This window comes from Seriola aureovittata, chromosome 6, assembly GCF_021018895.1.
Source record: "Seriola aureovittata isolate HTS-2021-v1 ecotype China chromosome 6, ASM2101889v1, whole genome shotgun sequence".
NCBI classification, from domain to species: Eukaryota; Metazoa; Chordata; class Actinopteri; order Carangiformes; family Carangidae; genus Seriola; species Seriola aureovittata.
The window spans coordinates 422,491-449,208 of record NC_079369.1 but is presented as its reverse complement, the minus strand read 5'-3'; the positions used below and the strand labels follow the sequence as shown (position 1 = coordinate 449,208).

Here is a 26,718-nt window from a genome sequence, read left to right as displayed (position 1 = left end):
AGACTAATTAGCCATCAGCAAGTTTGTAAGGGAAATTCACTTGTACCTGAACATGCTGATGGTAACAGAGGTGTTGTAGTGACCCCTGGTGGTGAGATGTGAATGAGTCTCCTGTGGAAACAGTTTCAGGCCTGACTGAGGAAAATGTCTTCATGAAAAAAAAAAAAAAAAAAAACAGGCATCACTGAAAAACATGTCAACAGTATATTATTTTTATTAGTTTCTGTAACCAAACCAAGAGAATGTAAATAAGACCGTACATCTTTTAATACAGCGATGAAACCCCTGTACAAGTACAACAAAAAACAAAAAAGGAAAAAAAACAAAACAAAAACAAAAGTCATTACCAACCCTCCCTCATACATCCTCCAAATCAAGGACTCTTCCCCCGGCTGGGGTGGAGGTGACGAGGACACTCTCCCCACCTCAGGGTGCATACTACTGTACATTTCTGAAGGACCCTTGTCACCACGACCCCGAGATGAGAGCGTTGTGGGTGGGACAGCCAGCGGAGGTGAGGCAGAGACAGAAAACAGCACTGATTGCTCTCATCAGTAAAGACAACAAAACAAAAAGTGTCCTTCTGCCCAAACGCTTCAGAACTTGAGGCTTCTCATTTCATCTTTTTCCTCCTTCTCTGTCTTGTTCTTGCCCCCCCCCCATTGTTGTGGGGGTTCGACAGACACACACAAAGTTTTCTACTGTTTTAACAATCAACTCTTCACCGTGTCTATTCCTCTAAATAGCCCTATCCTGCTATGTACTAGCTAAGGGCACTGAAATCAGTCAATAGCAGCAGGTCTGGGTGCTTTACAGTGAAGTGTGTATGTGTGTGTTGTGTGACAGGATGGGTGGGTGTGAAAGCAGTGAAAGGGTGTGTGACAGTAGCCCCCTAAACAGCTGTAAGTAGTGATCATACATCATCCATGTAATCCTTTCAGTTCACTCAAAACTCTGCTGCCACGGCAACAGCAATCCTAAAAGGCTGTGACATCATCTCTGCGCTGCATTAACCTTTGGCTAAATATACAGGAGAGTCCAGCTACAGGCGCCCCCTGTTCATACCACAGACAGACACTCGACACACACACACACACCCCAACACATCAGTTATTCTCAGGCAAGGAGATGAGAGCAGAAGGCGGGAGCAAAGGCTCACAGGCAGACTAATCAATAAATCAATCATTAAAGTCAATCAAATGCTGCAATTTTCACATTTCCATTCTGGTAAAAACAAAAACAAAATGACAACAACGTTTGTGATGTCACGTCTTGTGAGCGTGGATGAAACCGTCAGGGAGCGTGTGCATGTGCACAGATCTGAGGATTAGTGATGGAGAAAGAGTGCTTCACTACGACACTGAAGATTGTTTGACTACAAAAACAAATCGGATTCATTCTTTCGTGAACGAAACGGGTTTCTCCTATATGTGTGGATCCTAATTGGGGGGGGGGGGGGTTGGGGATAAAAAGGAGCAGAAATCAATAGCTATAAAAATGGCAAACTCAGCAGCAAATCTCATTTTAAATTCTCTCTCTTCTACCGTCGCAGTAGATTTCTATGGAACAACTTGTGCAGCCGTTTCATCGGCATCTAAATATGATGGAAGAATCAAACGCCCCCTCCTACAGTGGGACAAGACAGGGGAAGAAAGAAGAGGATTATATATATGCAGGACAGCGCCTACTCTCAGTAACCATCTCTACCAACTCATCCTCCTCCTCCCCCACATTGTCCCCCAGGGCTGATATGAGCGGTGACTGAGTGATGGGGTTGACTCTCCCTCTCTTCCTGTCGTCTGCAGCTCTTTACTTGCCCTCTTCTGGTTTGATGGCCTGTGGTTTTATGGGGCCGGTCCGTATGGGCTTGGCCGTGGAGACGGGGGGTTTGTCAGAATCTGGTCGGTCACCTCCGGGCTGGTGGTTTGGGGCCGAGGTGTCGAGGGGGGGTTTCCCTCCCTGATCCAGCCGAGGTGCTTTGCTGACTTGCGGCGCCTTGAGTTGCTGCTGCTGCTGCTCTGAGAAGAACTTGTGAGTGGACTGGAGCACCTCAGCCCGCTGCTTTGCCTGGAGGGGGGTAGAGGGAAAATTCACAAAGAGTCAACTCCCCCATCACTGAAAGATCACGATCAGATTAACAAAACAGCTCTAAGAACCAGGCAGCAGACCTTCAGGTCCTGTTCAGCTTTCAGAGCCGCCTGTGTGCCTCTGGGTGCGATGGAGGGGCCCGAGGGCCCTCGAGGAGGGTGCTGGCTGTGCTGTGGATGCTGGGGTCGGGGATGAGGCATCAGACCACCACCCATGTTGGGGGACATTGGAGGGCCCATGGGAGAGCGCTGGACACCTCCAGCAAACGAGTTGGTGTGAGGAGGTCGAACCAGAGGAGAGACGATGTTGGGCTGAGACAGAATCTGATGAAGAGGAACAAACAGGAAATGAATGGAGCAGCTGCAGAACCACTTCATTACAGTTTAAACAATCAGGACACAGATTTGTTGTTATTACAGGGATTATCGTTGTTGTACCTGTGGGTTGAACTGGCCAGGAAAGTGCTGTGTCATTCTCATGCCGGCTGAGCTGGGCTGAAACTGCTTCTGGTAGAGCATGCTGTTCATCTTACTGGACTGGCTGCTGGGAGAGGTGGAGCTGGCCCTGGGAGGGGGGGGACACAGAGAGAGAGAGAGAGAGAGAGAGAGAGAGAGAGAGAGAGAGAGAGGCATTCAGAGACCCAGGGCTAAATGTTACAGACCGACGTGTTGAGCTCTGACGTCATCGGTTCTGCTCTCACAACTGGAGAAGTTAAGAAATCAGATTTCCCGTTTGTTATCGATATAAAAGTCTCTCACACATTTAATCTCATCAACTGTTTCTGACGAAGACATTCATCTATGATGCAAGTTCACTGTCCCCAACGCAGAGGACATCACTGTCAGAGACAGAGACAGACAGACAGACAGGTCAGAGTGAGGAAAACGAGTGATCTGTCTGCCTGCCTGCCTGCCTGCCTGTCTGTCTGACGGAGGATGAGGAAGATGTTCGAGGTAGTACCTGTAAGGGCTGGAGGTGGGGGTGGTGCTCCTGCCGCTGACGGGAGGGGTTCCTGGCTTCACGTCCATCCCGCTGCCGAACAGCTTCAGATCTATGTCCATCTGTGACCATCAACAAACAGCTCAGTGTTACGGATCAGAACCACACAGTTCAGACACACAGTTCAGTCACAGTCGCACTCTGTAGCACCTTGCTGGTGGGCGGCTGCATCATGTTGTGGTTGGGGCCCATGATGCCTCGGTACGGCTGGGAGACTGGGGGCTGTCGGTTGATGCTGGGGGGCTGGGCCTGAGGAGGCGTGGGGGGCAGCGCGAGGAGGGGCTGGCCTCCGCCCGAGCCGAAGTTTGGCAGGGACAACTGGGAACCGGGCAGAGGGACCGTGACCTTCAGAGAGAGATGAAGACCTGGTGTTACAGACTGACAATGAATTCACTGATTCACCCGTTCAACAGAACTTTTTACTGGAACAGATGTTTGATGACTGAGGTTCGTAAACATTAAAGTCTGGAGTTTCATGTCAGTTACCTGCTGCATGGCTGAGCTGGGTGACTGAGTGTTGCTGTAGTAGCTGCTCTGGCCGTGTTGTTGCACCTGTCCTGAGTACATGTTTGAATGCTGATTCATACCCTGTCGAGCCTGAAGCAAACACACAGGTGTCAGACCGAAGATACAGATATCGATGTGACGAGATGTCACTGTGCTGTAAGGTAGAGTGAACTCTGAGCAGTCGGGTTACCTGCAGCAGGTGTGTGTCGATGAGCTGGGAGCCTCCCATACCCGAGGGCTGATTGAGCTGCGGCTCAAACAGAATGGGAATGTGCTGGGTGGATGAGGGCTGCTGATAGGCCAGGCTGGACTGAGGTTTGCCCATGTCAGGGGCCTGCACACCAGGATAGCTGTGCAGGGACGGTCCTGACAGCATCATGGAGGGCTGCGACAGGCTGCTCTGCATGAACGCCTGCTGAGACCTGGGGGGGGGGGCAGACCGGCCGGATCAGATGGTGAGGGAGGTACTGGCACGTGTGTTTGTGTTGTGGTGAAGAGAACTGGATGCCTGTGGCGTCTTGTGTTACCTGTACGGCTGCAGCGAGGAGCTGAACAGGTCTTGTGGCTGGGAGACTGGAGGACCAGTGCTGAGTCCTAGCTGGGGCTGGTGTGTGTGTTGGTGCTGAGGCTGACCTTGCAGTGGAGCGTAAATAGGGATGGGAATCTGCTGCACTGCCGTCGGCTACGAGGTGGACAAACAGACAGGCCTTTTGTTTGTATCTGCAACATTTAAAACATTCCTGCAGTGTGTTTCTGAAACAGAAAATCCCACCTGCGAGAGTCCGGGCTGGAAGCCTTGCTGCTGCGCCAGAGAGGGAGGAGCCAAGCGAGGGTGGGGGGTGCTGAAGAGGTGGCTAGTGTCCATGTAGAAAGCTGGAATCTGAGCTGCAGAACCTGGACATACCAGGGATTAAACATTAGTGATTAGACTAGAATCACCTCCTCCTGGACTAGTTTCAGGTTACATCCTGTTTTTGTGTGAGTGTTTTCTGATGTCACCATGACCTTGACCTTTGAGCCCCAAAATCTAATCAGCTCATCCTTGTGTCCAAGTGAATGTTTATGCCAAGTTTATAGTTCTGTCAAGGTGAAAACAAAATGGCCGCTGATCTGACCGTCACTGGCGTGGAGGAATAAAAACTAAACAAAACAAGGAAGTTGGTGTTTAAATATGAGGGAATTTATATGTTCAAGAACAGACAATTTCCACTTAATAAATCACATGTATAACATACTAACATCACAGGTCAGTGCCATGTTCCTCTCACCTGCTGCAGACTGGGAGACATACACCTGTGGAGTCTGCTGCTGCTGCGGCAGGAGGGGGGGCACACAGCCCAGCTGAGAGAAGCTGCTGCTGCTGCTGCTGCTGCTGGAGGACGACAGACTCCCACCTTGCAGCTGCTGAGGCTTCACCTTACAGATGTTTGGGGGGTCGGAAGCTGTGGTGGTCTTGGTGCTGAGGGATGACGTTGTGTAGGTACCAGAACCTGCAGCGTGGAGATTAAAGACAAGGATACAGTGATGTCAGCAGTGTTGACGTAAACAGTGTCAACAGACAATATGGCGGCAGATGTAACTGGAAATTTTCGTACCCGACAGTGAGGTGCTGGGGGTAACAGAAGCCACGGGGATCTGTGGCATGGAGGCCGAGGAGAAGGAAGAATACGAGGAAGCGCAGGAAGTGATGGGGGAGGAAGAGGAGGTGACCGGAGAATTCTTCTCCAGACTGGGGGAGTTTTCCCACGCTTTACGAGCTGATTCCATCTGAACAGGAGACACAAAGAAACTGGTGTTAAGGTTTCATCGACACGTCCGAGAGAACAGTCTTTCTCAGAGTGCGTGATGTTTCCTGGAGCGTGCCGTGGGATCTGTGCACCTTTAGTGTTAGGTCCACAGTCGCAGGAGAGACGGTGCTGAGGCTGGAGCTCTGCTGCAGGGTCTCCCGTCGAGGAAGGGGCAACGAGTGGGGTAGTGCCACCTGAGACACCAGAAAAAACACAAAACAGCTCAAATGGATAAAGTGGATACGGTTCAATACATTTTATTGATTTATAAACAACTCAGTGGCAATGATGACTGATCTGTGTAAGGATGAGCACTCACATTGGCCACCAAACTCTCCTCCATCTTGTTCCCGCCAGTAGGAACACTGTCGGCCAGTGAGGAGGAGGGAGTGGTGTAGTCAGTGACAGACTCCTGAGATGGAAAGACAGACATTTATATAGAAACAGACACACACACACAGACAGAGACACACACACAGATAGAGACAGAGACACACACAAACAATCAGAGACACACACACACAGACAGAGACACACACACACAGACAGACATTTATATAGAAAACAGACACACACACACACACACACACACAGACAGAGACACACAGACAGAGACACACACACACACACACACAGACAGAGACACACAGACAGACAGAGACACACAGACAGACACACACACACACACACACACACACACACACACACACACACACACACACACAGAGACAGACGTTGTACTGCTAGTGCTACTTGTTTATTGTTGTTTGCTGTTTGCTCTGAACGGTCACACTCAGAACTAAAAGATTAAAACGATGATTTTATAAATATATAGAAATAGAAAAATAGATACACATGATGATCAGTGATGTCACCAGTGTTCAGGGCTCGGGGGGCTGTGAGGTCACGTGACAGGGACATACCTTTGAGTTGCTAGTGTAATCTGCCGAGGGGACTGTGATCATGCCCTCGATGTCTCCTCCCAGCTCTGGTACTGTGGTGTCACTGGTGGGAGGACTGGAGTCCGTGGCTCTGCTGCCGCCTCCTCCAGTTACCACTCCCTCCATGCCCTCGCCTTCTCCTCCACGGGCGTCTTTGGCCTTGCGGTTCTTTAGAGAACGCTCTTTACCAATGGGACCTGGCTTGTATTCCTTGGTTTCCACGGGTTCCATTTCAGGAAGCTGGGGAGGAGAGGTAATTGAACATTTTTAGAGGTTGGAGTTTTAGAGTTGTGTTCAGCAGCAGCTGACAGCGACTCCACAGTGCAGTTACCTTCTGTGTTTTGATTGGACCAGCTCGAGGTTGTTTCTGTCTCTGTTCTTTGGGAGCAGGTAATTTGTTTTCAGAGCCAGTTTCTAGCAGTGCTGGAACTCCATCGCTGTCTGTGCTGCCTGCAGATGACGGAGCTCCAAACTGAATACTGTCTATTGCCAGTTCTACACTGCCCTCTGCTCCTGGCTTCACACCCTGAAACGACAATTAGTTGTCAAAAAGTTGTCATGGTTCGAATGGGTCATACAGTCACAGACAACGCTGGCTTGTTACTGTACCTCAGAGGAGACGGTGCCGGTGAAGGAGGTAAGAGGTTTGTTCCAGGCACTCACAGACGGTGGCTGGGGGGGGCTGATTGGACCAACTGGAACATACAGATTAGAGTTTTAGAGAACCTGCATCTCAACGTTCACGAGTTAAGAATTTAAAGTCGGTCAACATATCCACTTACGTTTCTTCACATCAGGAAGGACAGTGGCGCCCGCTACCTTGTTCTCCCACAGTTCTGTACCCAGAGTGCTGTGCGTCTGCGTGGGTGCGGGGGCCAGGTTCTTTGAGGTGAAGTCCACAGGCGCAGGGGGAATGGAGGGCAGAGGAGCCACTGTTCCCTCCAGAGTCTGAGGGGTTGCAGCGGGCTGGGAGGGGGCATGGTGAGGATGCTGGGGGGCAGACACGGTGGGCTGCTGTTGGGCCTGGGGGGCGGAGGCTACAGCAGGCTGAGGCTGTGAGGCCTGTTGTTGTTGTTGCTGCTGCTGCTGCTGTTGTTGCTGTTGTTGTGAGGATTGTTTCTTGGCAAATCTTGGGGGCAGCTTTCCTCCTCCCCCTCTGTTCTTCTCACCAGAGCCTTTTTTACCCCAGTTCTGTAGGAGTGGCATCAGTGTTAACTCTCAGACCTGTGATGTATTCCTGTGTAACCACACACTCTCCCCTCCTCCTACCTGAGTAGTCTGCTCCTCCTTTTTCCGTTTCTCCTCATCCTGCAGGCGTTTCTGTTGCTTGCGGGACACGACCTCTGTGAAGCCGTCATCATTGGTGCTGGACTGTGGGTCCTCTGTGGTGGTGACCTCTGGGTGGTCATCAATGATCACAACACCTGCAGCGACGGGACGAAAAGGGATCCAGGCTTTTACATTCAGTTTTAAGGCAACAAGCAGCTGGAGCCAGGTGTAGGTTGACAAGTAAAGCTCCTTCTCCACAGGTCAAAAACCACTAAGACCCTCTGACGTCGGGTTTTTGTCAGTAGTGGAAAGGGAACAATCAGCATTCACACCCGGGTCATGACTCTGCAGCAGATGCAGGAATTTATCGGCTCCAATCAGCAGTGATGTAAACACAACACCAGGTGAACTCGCTAATTTTCCTGCTGTGATGTCTTTCGAGCACACACACTGTAAACACACCTGTCACCTGTCCAGCACGGCGCTGTTACACCAGACACTCCATGGCTACACTGCGCTCTGGGATGAAAGTGAGGTGCAGCCCCAAAATAACCCTGATTTAAAATGTGTCTCAGTGATCCAATCAGTGATCAGATCTCACTTCCTGCTTTGTATGCATATAAACAGGTATGTGTTGTTGTGAGAGACAGACAGAGAGAGGGAGAGAGACAGACAGACAGACAGAGAGGGAGAGACAGACAGGGAGGGAAAGACAGACAGACAGAGACAGACAGACAGACAGACAGACAGAGAGAGACAGAGACAGACAGACAGGTATGGAGGGGTTGACTGAATCATTGCTCTGCTCACAGCTACAGTGAAATCAGTTTTTTCCATTTGAAACAGTAAAATATTTTCATTAGAAACTGTTGGACCAATCAGACTGTGTCCATCACATGTTCACACTGCTAAAAGAACATGGATACATGTGGTCCAGACCACCTCTGATTGTGGTCTGAGTGAGCGGATCTGAGATGTGTCTTGGGTATGTTCACACCTGAATGATCAGATCACCTGAGACAGACGGTAACACCAGGTCTGAACAGGGCTAGTTTCAAAAACACACAATCACTGATCGAAGCGTCTCACTTACAGGAGCACCAACCTGCAGACGAGACATGACTGATCTGCAGCTCACTGTGTGTGTGTGTGTGTGTGTGTGTGTGTGTGTGTGTGTGTGTGTGTGTGTGCTGCTAATTTTGGTGTAAAAGCAGGAGAGTGTCAGAGTAAACGTTAATTTACTTACTGGCATAATTGTTGAGATCAAACTGAGACAGAGCGTTCTCCTTCGGCTTCTTGGCGGCCTGTTTGGTCTCGTCTTTCCGACGAGCCGGCTGCTCTTTAGGTCTTTGGGCCGCTCCTCCGGCTGTTGGTGTTGCTGCCTCAGAGTTCTGATGGGCTGGAGGGCTGCTCCATTCAGTCACATGTTGGAGAAAGATTGAGACACAGCAAGAAGAGACTGAGAAACGTCTTAATGTTGGATAGAACAGAATGTTTACAAGTAAAAAATGTGATAACTTGGGATTTATGCCTCTGAGTGAAGGAGTAGATAACAGGGAGGTCATGAGACAGCAGGTGTGTTGATGCACTAGATAAAAAGGCAGAAATATTTTCACTGTGTTCAGGTAGAGTCTAAAAATACCTCCACACTAACACCAGATTTAGTTTTTTTTAACCAAATCATTTGGACGTGTACTCGAGGAGGAACCTTAAACAACAGGCAACACTAACAGCTCACTGAGATATTTAGATTCTGCTCTAGTGTTGTTCAGTGCAGCCAATAATTAGACAGAATAGTAATTAATGATTAGTACACAAAAGGTTTATTGTGTGTGAATAAAGCAGCCGTGTTATTCTACTGCACACTGATCATTGAGTCGACTTCATTGTGCTGGTGTTAATGTAAGCAGACAAAGTAAATGCCTAAACAGACAAAAGCCTGATTGTTTCAAACTCACCCTTTGCGGCCGGTTTTGGCCCCTCCCCTCCTCTCCCCTTTGCCCCCTGTGTAGCTCCGGCCTGGTTTGGCTCCACTGTTGCCTCTACGGTTCTGTCTCTCTGTAGGCCTCTGACTTGAGAAACTCCTCTTGGCTGCAGGAGCTCCTTCACGTTTTTGAGTCACTCCTCCATCAGGAGGGCTTTTATTGGGGGTCAGAGAGCCCTGGGGGGGCGCAGGTGCCGCAGCAGAGGCAGTAGCTGCTTCATTAGCAGCCTCCAGCGCTCCTTTCCTCTCTTCTCGCTCTCTCCGTTCATTGAAGTCGCTGCTCTCTGAGGCCGTTTCCCATTCCTCATTGGCTTGATCTGAAGAGTTCTGGTTCGACAGGTCGGGGGACTTGGTTCCAGCTGCAGCGATGGTGGGGCTGCTGGTCTCCGGCAGGGGTGCCTCTATAGGAGAGGGCAGGTCGGGTGCAGACAAAGTGGCTGCCACCTCCGCAGGCACAGTAACGGGAGTTCCTGGAGCTCTGGACAGCGTTGGGGAGAGGGAGATTGGGGCAGACCTGGGGGCAGCAGCAGGCACTGGGGGTAAATGGACAGGGGGACTTGGGGCTGTTTCTCCACTAGCTAACACTGCAGCCTCCCGCTCCTTCAAGCGCCTGAAACGGGGGGGTTTGTCTTGCCTAGGAGGTCGTGCTGGTCGGGATCTACGAGGCCTTTCTCTGCTACTCTGAGGAGGCCCGTCCCCAAATTTCTTGCCCTCAGACTTGGGGGGCCGACGGTCAGCTGGAGGATTGTCATATCTTGATGTTGACTCCGCATCCTCAGGCCTGAATGTCTCCATGGGTTTAGAGGGCCACTGAGAGGAGGACTCTCTGGCTGCTGGCCTTCTAAGAGGGGCTGAGCGAGGACCCCCACGTTCCCTTGTTCCTCCTCGTCTACTGTATAATCCACCTCTTCCTCGGCGAGAAGGCTCTCCTTTAGGAAGGAATCCTGGCTTGGGTCTGCTTTCATCGTCCCCCCTGGATCCAACCTTTTCCCCCATGTGAGGAGGTCCAAAGCCTGGCTTGTGGGGCCCTGACCGGCCCTCCCCAGGTAGTTCTCGTCTAAGTGGACGGCTAGGTTTGGTGCTAGGTTCCCGGTCAGACGGTCCAGTATCACTGGCAGACTCCCTCCCACCTTCGCTTTCAGAATCAGTATCTGAACCCCGTCGTCGTCTGCGTTTTGGTATAACCTCAAAGTCTGAGCTCTCACTGCGCGTTTCACTTTCCTCCCTGTTGCGAAAGGCAGCTGCCCCTCCAGCAGAGGGTAAGTCAGAGCGTGATCGAGGCTCTCTGTAAGGGTACTCTGCTCGACTTCTGCCACGACTCCCCCTGCCTCGGCCGCTGTACGTCCCCCGGTAGCTTCGTCCTCTGGAGTAATACTCCCCTCGACCACGTCCTTTGAAACCTGAGTCAGCAGGCCACTCCCTCTCTCTGTCCTTGTCCATATCCTTATCCCTCTCGCGTTCCCTCTCTCGCTCCTCTCGTCGGTAGGCACGTGGAGGAAGATTGGACTCTTTCCTGGAGGGTAATTTGGGTTCTGGATGTTTGTCATTGCTCTGCAGTTTGTCTGTTTTCTCCTCCTGAGAGGAAGAAGTGGGAACCCCAGACGAAGGCTGAGAGTCTCTGGCTCTCTGATGTCCAGTCAGTGTTTCCTCCGGCTCTGTAGATTCTCTCTTCCCTTCGGCCTGAGGTCTGGATCCCTCAGACACAACAGCAGCTGCAGAAGGAGCTTTGGATGACGGTTCCTTTTTGGATCTGTCTCCTCTATCTGCCCTCTCATGACGCTTCTCTCTTTCTTCTCTTTGCTCCCTCTCTTCTTTCATGTCCCTTAGGACAGGCTTCTTTATTGGCCCAGACCTGCGGACTGGCCTCTCTCCCCCTGGTCCTTCTCTGCGTCCGGTCCCTGATCTCCCTCCCCAGCGCAGCTCAGCTTTCTGCTTGCTAGGGGCGGGCAAAGGCAGCTTCTCTTGTTTGTGTAATCCATCAGCAGGAGGTGTCGCCCTGTTGCTGGTCACTGCAGCCTGGGAGAAGAGTTCATTCTGGGGCTTATCATCAGCCCTTTCCCCTGTGTCCTGTAATTCTAGTGATTTTGTTCCCAGGGGTAGCGCATCAAACCTGGGTTCATCAAGCTTGAGGGAGTGGCTGGAGCCCTGGGACACACTCCTTTGCAGCATAGCTTGGCCAAGAGCCTCTACCTCTTCTCCACTCGGTAGGCCTGGCTCCTCAGGATCGAAGGCTGAGCCTACAGGGACCCTGTCTAGAGGCCCAGAGACGTCCTCTGGGCCCTGGGTAAATGCTGACAGGGACTCTGTAGGGTCCCGGAAGAAGTTACTCTTACGAGAGTCCAATGCACTGTGGTCCTGGGGGTATATAGCTGGGAGTCCCCTGTCCAGATCCAAACTAGAGTCCATCCTGTAAAGAAACAATAGTTAATGTGTCATGAGCAGAAAATAAAGGCCATTTCTTCTGTTGATTGTCTTTTTTTTTTTTTTTTTTTTAAATTTACCTCGGCTCCTTGTTTTCATCCCGTCCTTTCGGAGCAGTTACAGAAGCTAACGGCTCTGACTGTGGGTACGGGTCAGAGCCCCAGACCATCCGTGAGTCTGAGGGTAAGCCATGGTCACGGATTGGTCGGGTCAAGTGGTCAAAGGAGTCGGAGCTGGAGCTGGAGTTGTCACCTGGCTCTCTGCGCACGATCTGCTTCGGAGGCATCCTCCCTGAAGAGCACAAACCAGACCGACTTTACACAGGCTGTCAGCTCTGCACACTCATCACATGCTCTACTTCTATTCCACGTCTCCCTACCAGGGTGAATGTTAGCTGGAATGTCCATAGGAGGACGTCCAGACATCATGCGTGGGTCCATGTAGGACTGCATCATTAGCCAGCGGGGGTCAAACCCCATGGAGGCCAGGTGCTGGTGGTGGGGGCCCATGGGTTGATACATGGATCGGTGTTGTTGCTGCTGCTGCTGCTGCTGTGTAGCTGGAACCCCACCACCACCTGACGGGGACACGGAGCCCCCGCTCTGCTGCTGCTGCTGCTGCTGTTGTTGCCATTGTTGCTGCTTCATTTGCTCCTACAACCAAAGAAAGAACCAAAGGATATTTAAGCTAAATAAAGACAACTTGTTTTTATGGTATATACTACAATGTAAATATTCATGGCTCCATGTCCTGTCTGCTTGTTGTGACGACACAATGCATTTAAAACGACCACCTACAGACTGGTGACAAATTAAAAGAAGAATGAACATAAAGTGTCTTAGTGTTGAGCTTCACCGCTGCTCGTCATCGATTCTCTGAGTCTCTGAACTCGACTGGAGGATCATCGACATCCTACCTGAAGATATTCCCTTACGCGGCGTTGTGATGGTGGTGGGATAAATGCACCGTCGTCCTGTTTCTCAACTATTTTCCAGGTTGTTCCTTTAATTTGTCACAGTCTGTATGAACACCATTTTTCCACAACCCAAGCCTTTAGAGATGTGACAGAACCTGGGCCCCAGAGTTTCTATTTGTCTTCATTATAGTGACAGTGAGACAGTGACGGGAAAGTCGAGGAGGGAGAAGGAACGACACGCAGCAAAGGGCCGCAAGTCGACCACCGAGGCGCCCCAACACTGCAGAGTGTTGAAAATACTGCTCCCAATACACACATGCTATCGGCGCACGTGCACTGATATGACTAATGAACACACTAACTGTGGAAAAGGTCTAATTAAACTCACTTTGAAAGTAAATGTAAGATCAAACTAATATTCATCAAATTCCCAGTTGATTCACAGTTAGGACAACTGCCCATCAGCTCATGACACACACTTATCATTGGGTTAATTAATTTTAACGAGCTCGTAGTAACTCAAGACACCAGACGTGGACGACCTCACCTGCTGTCTGAGGAAACGAGGCGGCAGAGACTTTTGAAACTGTTTGGAATAGCCTGAGGTGAGAGAGGGACGCATAGCAGCTGCTGCTTCTCCTTCCAGCTGTGGGGGGGCTACGGGGGCTTCCTCACTACTTGGGGCGTCCATGTGAGGCAGAGACAGGTGGGGCTCATCCACTGCAGGGAAACACAACCGACAGTATTGGCATCGAAAACATGCCAGTTCATTTACAAGCAGCTTTGAGAAAAGGCTGAGCCGGCTCACCTCTGTTGTCCTCTATGTTGAAATAGTCTCGGATAGGCACTGTTGTCCTGTCGGCTTGGTTCTCCTCCGTTAGGGGGCCCACCTCCGCCAAGGAGCTCTCCCCCTCGCCCTGAGGCTCTGGAGCTACGACCGCAGGTCTCTGGACGGGAGGACTGGGCTGACGGGGCAAGTGAACAACTTCCTCCTCTGCAGTTGGTTCAACTCTCTCCCGTTCCCACTCTGTCCTCTCCCTGTCCCTCTCAGGCAGAGGAGCTTGCATGATCGGGGCCTGTGATTGTGAAACTGGGACTGAAGGTACAGGACTGGATACAGGAGCAGGAGCTGATAAGGAGGACTCCTCGTGGGCAGCTCCTGCCTCATCGTTGGTGGCCGGCGCAGGGGAGGATTTGCCCTCAGCTGCTTGGCGGTGTTTTTCATTGAGACGTTTTAGTTTTTCGGCACAAGCCGCAAGCCGCTGTTCTTCCATCCGCCGTTCCTCTTCTTCCCTCCTCCGTCTCGCTCGTTCTACGGCTTCAGAAACTTCTGGCTTCTTGCGCTTCTGTCTCCAGGCCTCAGAGTCCTCCTCGGGACCGGGTGCCACGGCCGGTGGCTTGCTCCCACGCGGAGCTGTGGCACCGACAGGACGAGTGCCGCCCTGGAGAAAAGAACACAGACTGATCACCGTGCTGTTTGAATAATCAGTGCACACATAATGGAAGGCGTCTGTAATGCATATGCAGCTTTACCTGGTAGTCCTGTGGAGCAGCTGATTTAGTGTACTGCCCCATACTGCCAGGTGATGGAGCTCTAGGATCTGCGCCTTCGGCCCATGAGGTTTTACTGCCCCCACGGTCCTCAGACCCCTCCTTCCAGCCCTCCTGACCGTCTGATGGCCGAGGTCTCATTCGCTCCACTTTACCCATCCACTCCCTAAAAATAATATCGATAGGATTCATTAGAAACGAATATCTTCAGGTTCTTTCACTCACTTCAACCTCTGGCTGCACATTAAACCTCATCACAACACGTGCTCTCACAGCTTTCACAAGTTATTCCCTTGATTGAATATATTTGTGACGCTACCAGGCAAAATATCTGCCGGCGGCTTTGCTCACTTAACTTGTAAATTTAAGTTTTACTGTCGTGTTTCATTCGACAAGAAATTACACCGCAACTGGCTCCGACGACGTGTCCTCATTCCTTAGCCGCAGTTTTCACAGATTCGAAAATACATTGGCAATCCCTCCCCTCCCCCCTCCCCCCGCTATGCATCCAAGACGGTGACTGTTAAGGGTGAGCTCCATTTAATACAAAGTATGTGTAGTAACAGTTTGGTTCTTTCCACAACAAGCAGCAACGGCAGCGCTGCCAAACAACAACCATCTGGTTCTGAGTGTATAATTGTGGTAATGTTAGATCATCTATCTAACATTAGTGTGTTCTGTCCTGAGTCAGTGTCACAATATGTTGCCTGTTGTATAAACAGTGCCAACATGTCACATTCACTGACTATTTGAACTATATCATTAACAGTTTTTCCATGTTGTAGTTTATTTACTCCCGTTTATTTCTCCATTATAATCATGTGTCTCTTTGACAACATTGCATAAAGATGCTTATTTGCTGCTGTGGCCATGTAACACCATTTTGCATAGAGCAGCATATTAAGCCATTTCCAGGTGTTAATGTAGCTATAGTTTGTTAAAAACATTGACATCTGCTGCTGTGTGTTCTATGGAATCACATGACTAGCTAGCACATTAGCGAACACTCTAATCAGAAGCCAACATGCTAGTTTGGTCTCGACCACACTCACTGCTCAACATCTCCACATCTGAAAATAAACTTGATGGTTTATAGAAACATGGACAAAGTTTCATGCTTTATTCATAAAATGCACAATAACCTTCATATACAAGTTCATCTGCTGCTCTGTATCGTCAGCTATGTTTCAAGACAAAACATAGGTAGGGAAAATGCATTGTGGGACAGAAGCTCAGTAATGAAGTGTACTGAAATACTGAAAAGTGAAGCTCAGACTCTCACCAGTTTTCTCCTTTTTCTTTAGCAGCTTGGTTTTCCTCATCGTCGCTGAAGTTTAGTTTCTCAGTGTAGTCCACCTCCATCTGAGCTCCTGGATTACAGAGAGGTCAGGATTAAAGCTACAAATGAATGACTGGTTATTATTAACGCTGTATTTCATAATGTACGGCTACTGACCTGCCCAGCCCTCATCAGCATCAGTGTCTAAATTGTCCAGCTCCTTCAGTTCTGTGGCGCTAATGATTGAGGGTCTGTCTGGATCCTGGAGCCAGGACTGAGGGGGGGCCTGCTGGGGTCGTACTGATCGAGGACCCCTGACCAGCCAACAAAGAGGAAAAGAGAGGGAAGTTCATTCAGGGGCTAACGAATATACGAGCTACTAAAAACTGTAAACGGTATCGTGCACACGGACAAAAGATTCCTTTTATAATGATGTGAACAATTTGCTTCTGTGTGATGTCATGACATTTTATACTGTCCACAGCTTGTTTAATCAATTGCCTTTAAAACAGATTCATTGTTTTGTTAATTATGAAGGAAGACTCCACAGTATAATGTGTTTGTGCAAAGATCAATTAAATAAAAATCAAAAATGTATCTTATTTTGCTTCAACTGTATTTAGGGTTTAGCCGTTAAGATGTGAACTTACTTGGCTCCATCTTGTGGTACAGGGAATCTGAAGTTTCCTTGCCCAGGACCATAAGACATTTGAGGATAGGCGTGGAACATCTAGAAACACAAAGACACCCACCTTCACGCAGGGTAAAGAGAGAAACACTACAACTCCACACTTAACTGCAATATCCTCCACGGTCTGTCCAGAACATCAAACTGTGACTCACATAAGGTGGCATCATGCTCCTGAAAGCAGGATCAAAGTGAGTTGGCACCCCCGCCGGAGGCTGCTGCCCCCCATTAAGTTTAGGCTGAGGAGGGCCAGATGTGGGCGGCCTCTCCCTGACATCCCTCTTCTCCCTCTGACCGTCAGTGGTTACGTTTCGGGCAGGTTCTTCAACTTCCACCGGTGGTGTGGAGGTTCCAAGGCTTGGACTTCCCTCCTCTGGAGCCCTGTTCTCCATCTCAGGGGGGGTGGGTGCAGTGTTCAAATTCCTGCCTCCACCCTCACGCCAACTGCCAACATCTAACAGGAGAGAGGGAAGAGAGATATTGTTTGACTTGAACCGGTGGTTCCTGAAACAGAAAGCAATCAGATAACAGTGAATGATGTTTATGTGCATGAGTGTGGCCATACTTTGAGGTCTGAGGCTGGGGCCCGGTCCATAAGGCTCCTCCTCTTGACCGTCCCCTTTCTCCGCCTCACCAGCCGCCTGCAAGCTGGGAAACTCCTGGTGGAACTGGCTGCTCACCCGAGGAGCTCCTGCACAATACAAGCACTTTATGAATGCACAGAAATCACAAGATTGAGTCTAAAACTGTGACGTACAGAGCTGCAGTGAAAGGTCTAATCCTCAGGTGGTGTATGGCACCCCTCCCACACCAACCCAACATTTAGTGGAGATCAAATGGACGGCTCAGAGCTGGAGAACAACTGAGGATTTTTTACTTTTCTTTGTTTGTTCAACTGAAGAGTTTACAGCCTCCTACATAAATGTCAAGTAGAACCACAGCACTACAACAGACTATCTGCGTTTTCTGAATAGGTGTAGTGCTCAGGGAGCAAGTGGAGAGGATGATTACCGTCTAGCTGTGTCTGCTTGCTGTTGGCCCACGAGCGGCTGCCCCCGGTAGAAAGCTCTTGTGACTGGATCACTGCTGGTTTGATCTGGGGTGGGGGCGTCTCCTGTTGCCTGTGGCACATAAAACAGCAGAATTTCCAACAACAATCACAAGTGAAAATGTGGATGACAGAGTCCTCTTCACCTCACATTTCCTGTCATTCTGTAGTGGTTCACACACCTTCATTTAGAGACGAGCTTTAACAAATGGGTTGGGGCTTAGTTTCAGTCCATGAGCTCGTAAATGTGCACACAACTTATTCAACTTACCTCTCCTCTCCTGCCTCAGCCCGGGACGCCCAGCCACTGCCGTCTTTGGGGACGATGTTGACGTTGGGGTCGTTTCCCTTGTTCTCTGCCTTCAGGCTGGGCAGGTTGGCTGGAGGGGGCATGCGCCGGCTAACAGCAACTTTGCCCAAACTCTGGAGCCCATGTCTGGCAGCCACTGGGACAAACAAAAAACAAGATTAAGGTTCGTCTCAATCCTTCAAGTTTATATTCCATTGCCTTGATCAATAAAGTTAATTCATGCAATTCAGTCCACTCATTTGAATTCAAGACTAGAAGGGAACTGCTTACCTGCAGTTTTCTGGGTTTCCAGAGATTTGCCCTTGTAGGTATTGAAGAGGCTAAGGGTTGCATACTTTGTTTTGCCATCCTTTGCCTTGGTGCTCTGCCCTGACTTCTCGGACATTTCGCTTGAAACTCATTGAGTCTGGTCCTTTGGCCTCGCCCCCAGAACCAGCCTCCTACAGACCAAAGAGGGGGAACAGGAATGAGACAAACGCTGGTAAAGTTGTTGAAGAAATCTATAATGAAAAATATCAGTTACAACTACATTAAAATCTAACTTGTAAAAATGAGAGCTATGATGAAAAGTCTAAACATTTTTCATCAACATATAACTAAATGATAATGTGAAAGACAAGGTCAACGACCTGCGTGTATCTGCAGATTCACACACTGTAGCCTGTGACTGTGTGTGCGCGCCACGTGACAGGCACAAACTGGGCTGCTTGACCCGTCGCATTACTGTTAATAAGAGACACCTTCCATTCAGTAACTGTCAGTTATTGGTTTTTTAGAACAAACAGCTTTATGGATTCCATTCATCCATGATAACCAAACCAACCATACAAACTATGAAAACATGCAGGCAGGACACCGATAATTATAAAAAAGGTAAGCTAACGTTACTTCCAGTCGACTATCTTTACTGTTGCTATCAGAATGAGTAAATTTCCAGGATTTAAGGCAGCAGTCCACCATCTTGTCCTTTAGGTTGCTAAAGACATGTCACTACGTTTTAACATTTGATGTTTGAACTTAAAAAAAAAAAACGTTGGGTGAACAAATGAATGAACCCATCCTCTGAATGAGTCAATGAACAGTATAGGTGGCTGCAGTAATGCTAATGCTAGGTGAGCAGAATATACAAGAGAGCGCAGTTCTGTTCCAACAGCCAGAGCCTGGAAATCATAATGGAAAAAATGACTGACGTTACTGAGGAGAGTCACTCTGTATTACTGCAGTGACAGAGACCCGTAACCATGGCAACTGTACATAACAAAGATGACGACAGCTGAATAACCGCAAAATGTTTAGACATAAAAAATAAAATTGCATGACAAAAATAAGTGAAAATGACTAAATATATGTTGTTGTAGAGCTTTTGCAGCTGGACACGACAGCGTAGCACAGATATCTGAACCTTGTTCGTAATGTTCACCAACAAACTGCACTTAGTATTAACTACACCTGAACCTGACAGACGGATTGATAAATCGAGTACTTTAATCATCCCAAAGGGAAATGTCAGTGTTGCAGCAGCTATTTCACATAAATCATAAGAGCAATGAGGTTGGCAAATAACCTACAATTCAATTCAAGGCTAAATCCTATACAACAGACTAAGAGTATGAAAATAAAAAAACAAATAGGGGGAAAAATTAACACTAAAGACAGACCCATAACTATGCTGTGTGCTAAACAGACACTGTACATTAGGACAAGTTGGGTGTACACACACATATATATATGCCCTCGAAAGATTAAGGTGATGAACAGATGTGATACATAATGTAATAAAAAGTCCAGGTGAGCAGTTTGTCATTTACAAGGAAAAACTATTTAGTCAGAGTCCGTCTCCCAACACAGAAGAGAATCATTGTACAGACTGATGGCAGCTGGCAGGAATGACTTCCTGTAGCGCAGTGTGCCTATGTGTGATCCGCAGGCCATGGAGGGGATGCAAGGTGGTCTCCATGTAGTTCAGTTTGTGCAGCATCGTCCTGGTAAAAGATCCGCAAAATCTTGCTGCACACGTTTAAAAAAAAAAAATAAAATAATAAAGATAAAGGACATCACCCTCCTCAAGAAGGAAAGGAAAGGAATCCAGGAGAGGTGCTGTGCTTAGTGCAGCATGTCATGTCAAACATGGAGTTTGGGCAGGATGCAAGTTGTTGGTTCAATAAAAACTGATGCATCAACTTTTCAGAGGGTGACAATAAAAGAAAAACAAAAAAAAAAAAAAAAAAAACCTGAAACTGATTCAGGTGTAAATGATAAAACCAGATAAGCTCATCCTAATCATACTGCACAAAACAAGTACAACTAAATCACATGACATAACAAATTAGTGGCAAAATGTTATTGTGAAGCGAATGGGACCCAAGTGTGTGTGGGGGGGGGGTTGTCATGTCTGGCCAATACCAGTCTCATAATAAAGGTCACACATAAATGAACATAAGTCTATGGCGGGACTCCTGACACAAACCCACTGTTGCCTGAGAAAGGAAATGGTGCATGATTGAAGATACTCTGAGGATGCTCAGGAAGGTTAGCAAGAGAAGTGAATTAGAGTGAGCATTACCAAAGACAGCATGTTTGGGCTGCAGTGTCTTTCCTAAGACACACAGAGGTCATTTATTATTAACGTAGCAGTGGTGGAACAGTGTGTGTGTGTGTGTGTGTGTGTGTGTGTGTGTGTGTGTGTGTGTGTGTGTGTTGGGGGGCTGACAGCTCTGATGAGCTCAGTCTCTATCTGTAACTTGGCCTTAGAACACTTCTGCAAAGTAACATCCACTTAGAGGAAAAGCCCTGTTTTTTTTGTTTTGTTTTTTTTGTAAACCACCTGGTTCTTATTTTTTTAAATCTTGTCAAACACAATTGTAAATCAAACCATGACAATAAGATCCAGGTAGCAATCTATTTTTCTCCACTTTACATGGCATGCTAATATTAACTCTGGTATCAGTAGTGATGCTCCTTAATTCAACTGATAGTTTAGATAGACGCTTAGTTAGATAACGCTCTGTGGGATTATGAGTCTTCTGCCATGAGGAAAGAGTTTAAGAGAAGGCATCACTTCAGTTTAACCAGAAATATGATGATTTTATGTTGTCCTTTAAAAATGGGTATTGATAGGACATCTGAATGCGAAATTTAGTCTGAACCTGGATTTGTAGTCTGCTCATCCATCCTAATGCTTGTTACTTCATCTGTCAGTTGTCTGTCTGCATCTTTACTGCCATAGAGCAAAGTGCAGGCTACACAAGACACCCTGAGCATTTACTTCAACATCTGTCTGGCTGTGGTAGTGTTTGATCACTGAAGGCCGAGCGGCCGAGACACTTTTATGCATTACTACTACAATCTGAACACACTCTCTCCACCTGTCTGAAAAACAACAATGGCAGACATACAGTTTTTGTGTTTTCACCTGTCTTGTTTCAGCCTTGTATTCTAACAAACACAGGTTCTGACAAGGTACCGGTACCAGTCCCCACTGACCCAAATGCTGTCACTAACTCACGCACTTCAGTGTCCCTTGAACACATGCTTGTTGATTTATTTCCACTGTGTAAAACAGAACAATAAAAAGACAACAATGATTCAGATGAAGCTGTTGTTGAGACTCAGGCCGAGCGTTTAATCTAAATTCGGCAGAACAGATGGATCACAGATCTGTACAATTCACCAGAAATTGACAAAACAGTTGCATTTATCACGGTCATTATAAATCAATGTTTTACTACAGTTCGGTCAGGTGCAGCAGCGACACTTGACAGGAGGTGGGGAGGAAAAACAATTTGAATGTAATCATAATTTATGAATTATTATCATTTTAAAGTACTCTGCATCACTGGAGTGAATCTCACAGCAGCAGAGCTCGACTCTCTATTGGCTACTGAGGATGTTTGCCCCCCCCACTACCACACACACACACACACACACACACACACACACACACACACACACACACACACACACACACACACACACACACACAATATTAAAGGGTTTTTAAAAAGTCCATGACTGGGTAGAGGTTTCAAGACCGAACCTTTACAAATCCCCCCACATTAAAAAAAACCATTTGTCAGGGAAAATCCCTTTGGGAACTGGCCACGATTCTCCACTTGAGAAGGGTCAGCATGAGGAGGATGGTGCAGAGGTCGCGTGGAGGGACTCAGTCAAGTGTGCACAAAAATCCTGACATCAGAGGGATATGGGATGGATGAGGATGTGTTTGAAAAAAGAAATGGAGAGAGAACACTGACACACCTACATCCTCTGTGCACAGATAAACCGTTACCTGTTCAGTAACGGTGACACCACAGCACAACCCAGTCACCTGAGGATGAGCGTCTACACTGAAGGGGTCCATTCAGTTTACAGTCCCTGCTCCACCTCTTACACTGTCAACATAAATCCACTGAGGGCAAAGTGGCCTTGGTCCACCATTTTGAAGTGTTTTCAGATGGTTGTATCAAGCAACTGCAAAATCCAAGATTTGTCACACAACAGCATCCCAGCTCCCCAACCACTATCTGCTCAGCCCAACCTCCAGCGTGACCCTTCACCTCTGCAACTACTTCTGCATAACAACTCATCCATCAAGGTCAGCTCTTTCCTCCCTTTTTCTAATACACAAAAATACCAACATTCTGCTGTTTCTTCTAGGCAGTAACTAGTTTGTGTCTGTGCTTGTGTACAGGTGTTAATGTTCCTCACAGATTTTAGCTGTCTAATGAAACTGAAATTTCCCATCCGTCAAATCACGTGGCCAGTGAAATTATTTTTGTGTTGTGGCGGTGATGCTTAGCAGGAGGAATTCAACTGTCCTACTCTATAATTTGACATGGCTATTGTTCATTTTATAAGTAGAGTAACTGTTGCTTTGACACACTTAGGAGCCCAACAGGGCCGGTGAAATATGAGCCTCAGAGCAGTTATTTGAAGATATGAATGGAGGTGAACACAAAAACTTATTACCTCAGTAGCACATTATGACTCTCTTTTGCATTGTAGATTGACTTCAGGTTCAAGCTGCAGGTCGACCAACACAACTTACCTGTGCAGCCTCCACGTAGCCTACTCTTGTTTACAGCGGGCCATGGGACGGGCCGTCTAATGCAACAGTGAAGTCAAAGAATAAAAAGTCATGTAGATGGCCTAAATGATGGGTGCTGAAAGAACAGGATAATATTTCACTGTCCCTGTTGCTTTGTACTGTAATGCTGTCTCAAGTGAAGAACTCTGGTCCTAAATCTCTACAGTGACAGTGGAGAAGTCAGTATGTCAATCATCTTTAGGTACAGTGGCCAAAAGTATAACAATAAAACTAAGGATGTATTTTTTTTTTTAATCCTTAAATATATAAATGAAAGATGGGCCGTGGACATGAATATGCATCAAGCCGTCATCCCTCAAAGATACTGGACAACATGACCTGTCACGTAAAAAGAAAATATAATGTGTGCAGTACTTGATATGATTAGCACACATTCAGCATTTACCAGTTTATCTTCACTTTGATCAGGGTCAATGCAGGCAGCACCATCCTAACACCACTTACTATATTTGGCCCAGTTTACAAAGACATGAACAAACAGATGACAATTGGAAGCCACTTCAGATTATTGTGGTTCTCCATCACCAGGCCATCAATACCACTGAGATGGTCTCCCTGGGGAGTTGCTGGTAATTTCACTGCGCACACAGTAAACTGCAGGGTGGCTTTATTTTTCATTAATTGGATGCAAAAGTGCTTAGATTAAATGCTCAAATGAAACATTAGTTATTGCAAGTGCCAGGTAGAAATACACAAATTGGAGCATGTACAGAGACTAGAGGATGCGGTGTGTAAAATCACTATCTAGTTATCACTTGATATCCGGCCTGGTTAATGTTGTTTTATTGTGCAGAGACTCTTAAGACAAACTGTTAGCATGTATTTTATCTTTAAATCAAAGGCTGGAGCTCTCAAAATACACTTCCATCTACTTTTGCTGTAGATCTCTGATCAGGTCATGACACCGACTGGTCAATCAATAAAGCACTACTGCAATCAATACACATCTGAATGGCCTCTCTATAATGAGCCAGATGTAGACTTATATGCAACCATGGATGCATATATGGGAACAATACCATGTTGCCTATTGATAAATCTCCCAGGAAGCTTCCAAATCTACAAGCAGACTTTATGAATCACTGAAGTCTTCCACACCCCAACTCCTGAAAGCGCACAGTCACACACTAGAAATGTGCTCTAACACCACGTTAGTTGCATCTGCAAGACGTTTTGACTGAGAGGGAAAGCTCTGTTAGTCTGTCCACGGGACTTAATTAAAAACATGAATTAAACGTAATACATCGCCAGAACATGTGGCCCAAATCATGAAAAATCAAAAGGAGACGCTTAATACTGTCCTATTGTTTCTGTAAATCACTGCCTCTGAGGAGTCTGCAGGCCATCCTTGTCCATGAATCAAGCTGCTGGTGGGCTGGGTGGCTCACACCGGCAGGGAGCAAAGGCCCCTTTTCGCCCGGAACTCATCCTCACCGGGTTCAAATACCACGTTTATTGCGCAAAAAGTTCACCTCAAAATGTCACCGTTATGCTCAGCAGCGTGTATTTTCTGTGTATAATGATTAAGGCGGTGCTGTTGGAGAGCAGGCCGCCAGCTTGCATCGTTTAGCATAGTTTCGTTTCTCACTAGTCGCCATCACATCCACTCTGAGCCCGTCAGTGGTCAAAGCATGCTAGCAGGCTAGCGCCGAGTGAACAGCAACACATCGGCTAATGGATAAAAACTTTAAAAAATCAACTTGCAGACTCACCTGCCACCGCCGGTGCCTTCTTTGTCCTTTTGGCTGTTGTGCGGCCTCACTTGAAATCCTGGTTTCGGCCTGGTTTGTGGTGGACGAAAGTGTGTCTGGCCGGCGGATTACAAAAGCTGGCTAGCCTGCTAACCCAGTTCGGCTAACGATGGTTAGCTACTCTGCTCGTTGGCTGCCAACAAACCGCTCTCCACATGCACGGCTTCTGTTTCGCGTCTTCTGCGCCGTTTCTAGACACCAGTCTGTCTTCGTCTGTTCGGCCGTTACTGCGGGAAACCGGTACGCGGTCGTCCCGTGTTTCCGTGACTCTCCCCACCCGTTATCTCGTGCCAGACCGTTTTTCTAGTTGAGTGAGGCCCCGCTCGCGCCGCGGCCTGTCGCACAATCAAAGATGGCAGACTGTAGTTGCCAGATTTATCCTCTCACATCCCCCTTCTCAAAGCCTCCAACCCGCCGTGCAGGTGCTCAGTCACACGCTTGTTGCCACCAACACCACCTTTTCAGAGAAGCCTCACTCACAGAGGAGAAATACATTTATTTTCTGTTGACATCAATAGCACTGAAATGTGTTAAAAGTGTTATAAATTAACATAATAAAGCCAATTAGATCCTGTTCTCCTTTTAATGCATACATGTTGTTTCATTGGTGGTTGATCTGACTGAAGCTATAATTATACACAAATGTGAAAAGATCTTTCTTTAGATTAAATTTTTGTGACTGGTTCTGCAGAGAACAGTATGACCACCCACCCAGCAAGGCTGAAAGCTGGACTGAAACACTCAGTTGTCCATATTGTGCCAAAATGTTGAACAAGCAAAAGTCTCAGTCATTATAAGATTGTTTTAATTCTAGTGATGTCTTTGATAGACAATGATTTAACACATCAGTGTTTTTTTTTTTAAAGAAATTTAACATAGGATAAGAGTCAAGTCAATTCATTTTATTTATATAAAAGCAACAAACAAATCACAACAGAAGTTATCTCAAGATACTCTTCAAATAGAGCAGGTCTCTCCCTATACTCTTTATAATATTTATAACAGAGACCCAACAATTCCCACCATGAGCAAGCACTTGGCAATAATAGGAAAAACTATGCCTAATAACAGCAGTAACACAGCAACTAAACTGTATACAGAAGCATTTTGTTATTACAAGTGGATACACTCACATGCACACATCAATTAAGGCATGAATACATTATTACAATAAAATATAATATAATATAATATATGTAAATATTGTTTGGTTAGATGGAGTGGTATTTGGCAAATTACAAGTGCTGGTATCTTTGTGGTCTGTGTCTATTTGAGGGATGTTGTAGTGAATGAGGCGAACTGTCTGCACCAACACAAACACAGCTGAATTAAATTAATTAACAAAAGATATTCTCAAATAAAATCTTTTTCATCCCTCGAATGACATTCACACCATCGGTTTCCTCGAAACCTGGCAACCCGACTGTTAACGAGTCACGCGTGGACGATTCTTGTTCCGGGGTCTACCGGTGGTTCACGAGCGGCGGTTTGGTTTGAAGGCTGTTTGATGTAAAAACTGAATTCCTTAATCCATTTAGAGATTTTGCTTTTGATTTAAACATGTTATTATGGATACCTTTCTATCTATCTATCTATCTATCTATCTATCTATCTATCTATCTATCTATCTATCTATCTATCTATCTATCTATCTATCTATCTATCTATCTATCTATCTATCTATCTATCTATCTATCTATCTATCTATCTATCTATCTATCTATCTATCTATCGTTTTAGCTTTATTTTAGTTTCATTTAAAACCTTAAATGAAAATGTACTGGAAGCATATGTCAATTTAAATTTTAAGGGATTATTTTAATTCATGGTAGTTTGGACAGTTTATTTTTTACTTCTTGGCCTCAAATGGATTGAATTATAAAATCCGACTATTTTTTATTCATTAACAAAGTCAGTTGTGAGCTTACTGATAATGGTGTGAAGATTTGCAGAACGAACTTCTTGTGTCAGTGTCTCTCCTATATTTGAGCTAAGAAAAAGAAAAGTAATAAGACACACTAGTCTGACCAAGAAAGTGGAGTAGGACCCAGGTATTTAACCTCTTGTGGGTG

The 26,718-nt window shown here is 47.1% G+C and overlaps 1 protein-coding gene across 3 annotated transcripts; it reads right to left on the bottom strand.

Annotated features, from left to right (window-relative positions):
* Window positions 1-196: 196 nt before the first annotated feature.
* prrc2c (proline-rich coiled-coil 2C) lies at window positions 197-24,997 on the bottom strand. Of its 3 annotated transcripts, none has more exons than XM_056378159.1 (34): window positions 24,608-24,997; window positions 18,059-18,228; window positions 17,750-17,924; window positions 17,442-17,551; window positions 16,996-17,121; window positions 16,586-16,884; window positions 16,393-16,472; window positions 15,920-16,065; window positions 15,746-15,833; window positions 14,446-14,629; window positions 13,721-14,354; window positions 13,460-13,632; window positions 12,376-12,649; window positions 12,077-12,287; window positions 9,550-11,982; window positions 8,838-8,998; window positions 7,592-7,746; window positions 7,105-7,513; window positions 6,932-7,017; window positions 6,654-6,848; window positions 6,305-6,562; window positions 5,701-5,793; window positions 5,474-5,575; window positions 5,190-5,361; window positions 4,863-5,084; window positions 4,367-4,488; window positions 4,122-4,276; window positions 3,785-4,016; window positions 3,574-3,684; window positions 3,238-3,432; window positions 3,049-3,149; window positions 2,526-2,652; window positions 2,169-2,411; window positions 197-2,067 (listed from the first exon to the last, which is right to left on the bottom strand). In XM_056378159.1, the coding sequence occupies exons 2-34, from the start codon at window positions 18,171-18,173 to the stop codon at window positions 1,810-1,812; spliced, it is 8,445 nt and encodes a 2,814-aa protein (XP_056234134.1). In that variant the 5' UTR covers window positions 18,174-18,228; window positions 24,608-24,997; the 3' UTR covers window positions 197-1,809. The 3 variants fall into 3 exon arrangements, with proteins under 3 accessions (XP_056234134.1, XP_056234135.1, XP_056234136.1); XM_056378160.1 differs by having other exon boundaries at window positions 15,920-16,056; XM_056378161.1 differs by lacking the exon at window positions 5,701-5,793.
* Window positions 24,998-26,718: the final 1,721 nt, after the last annotated feature.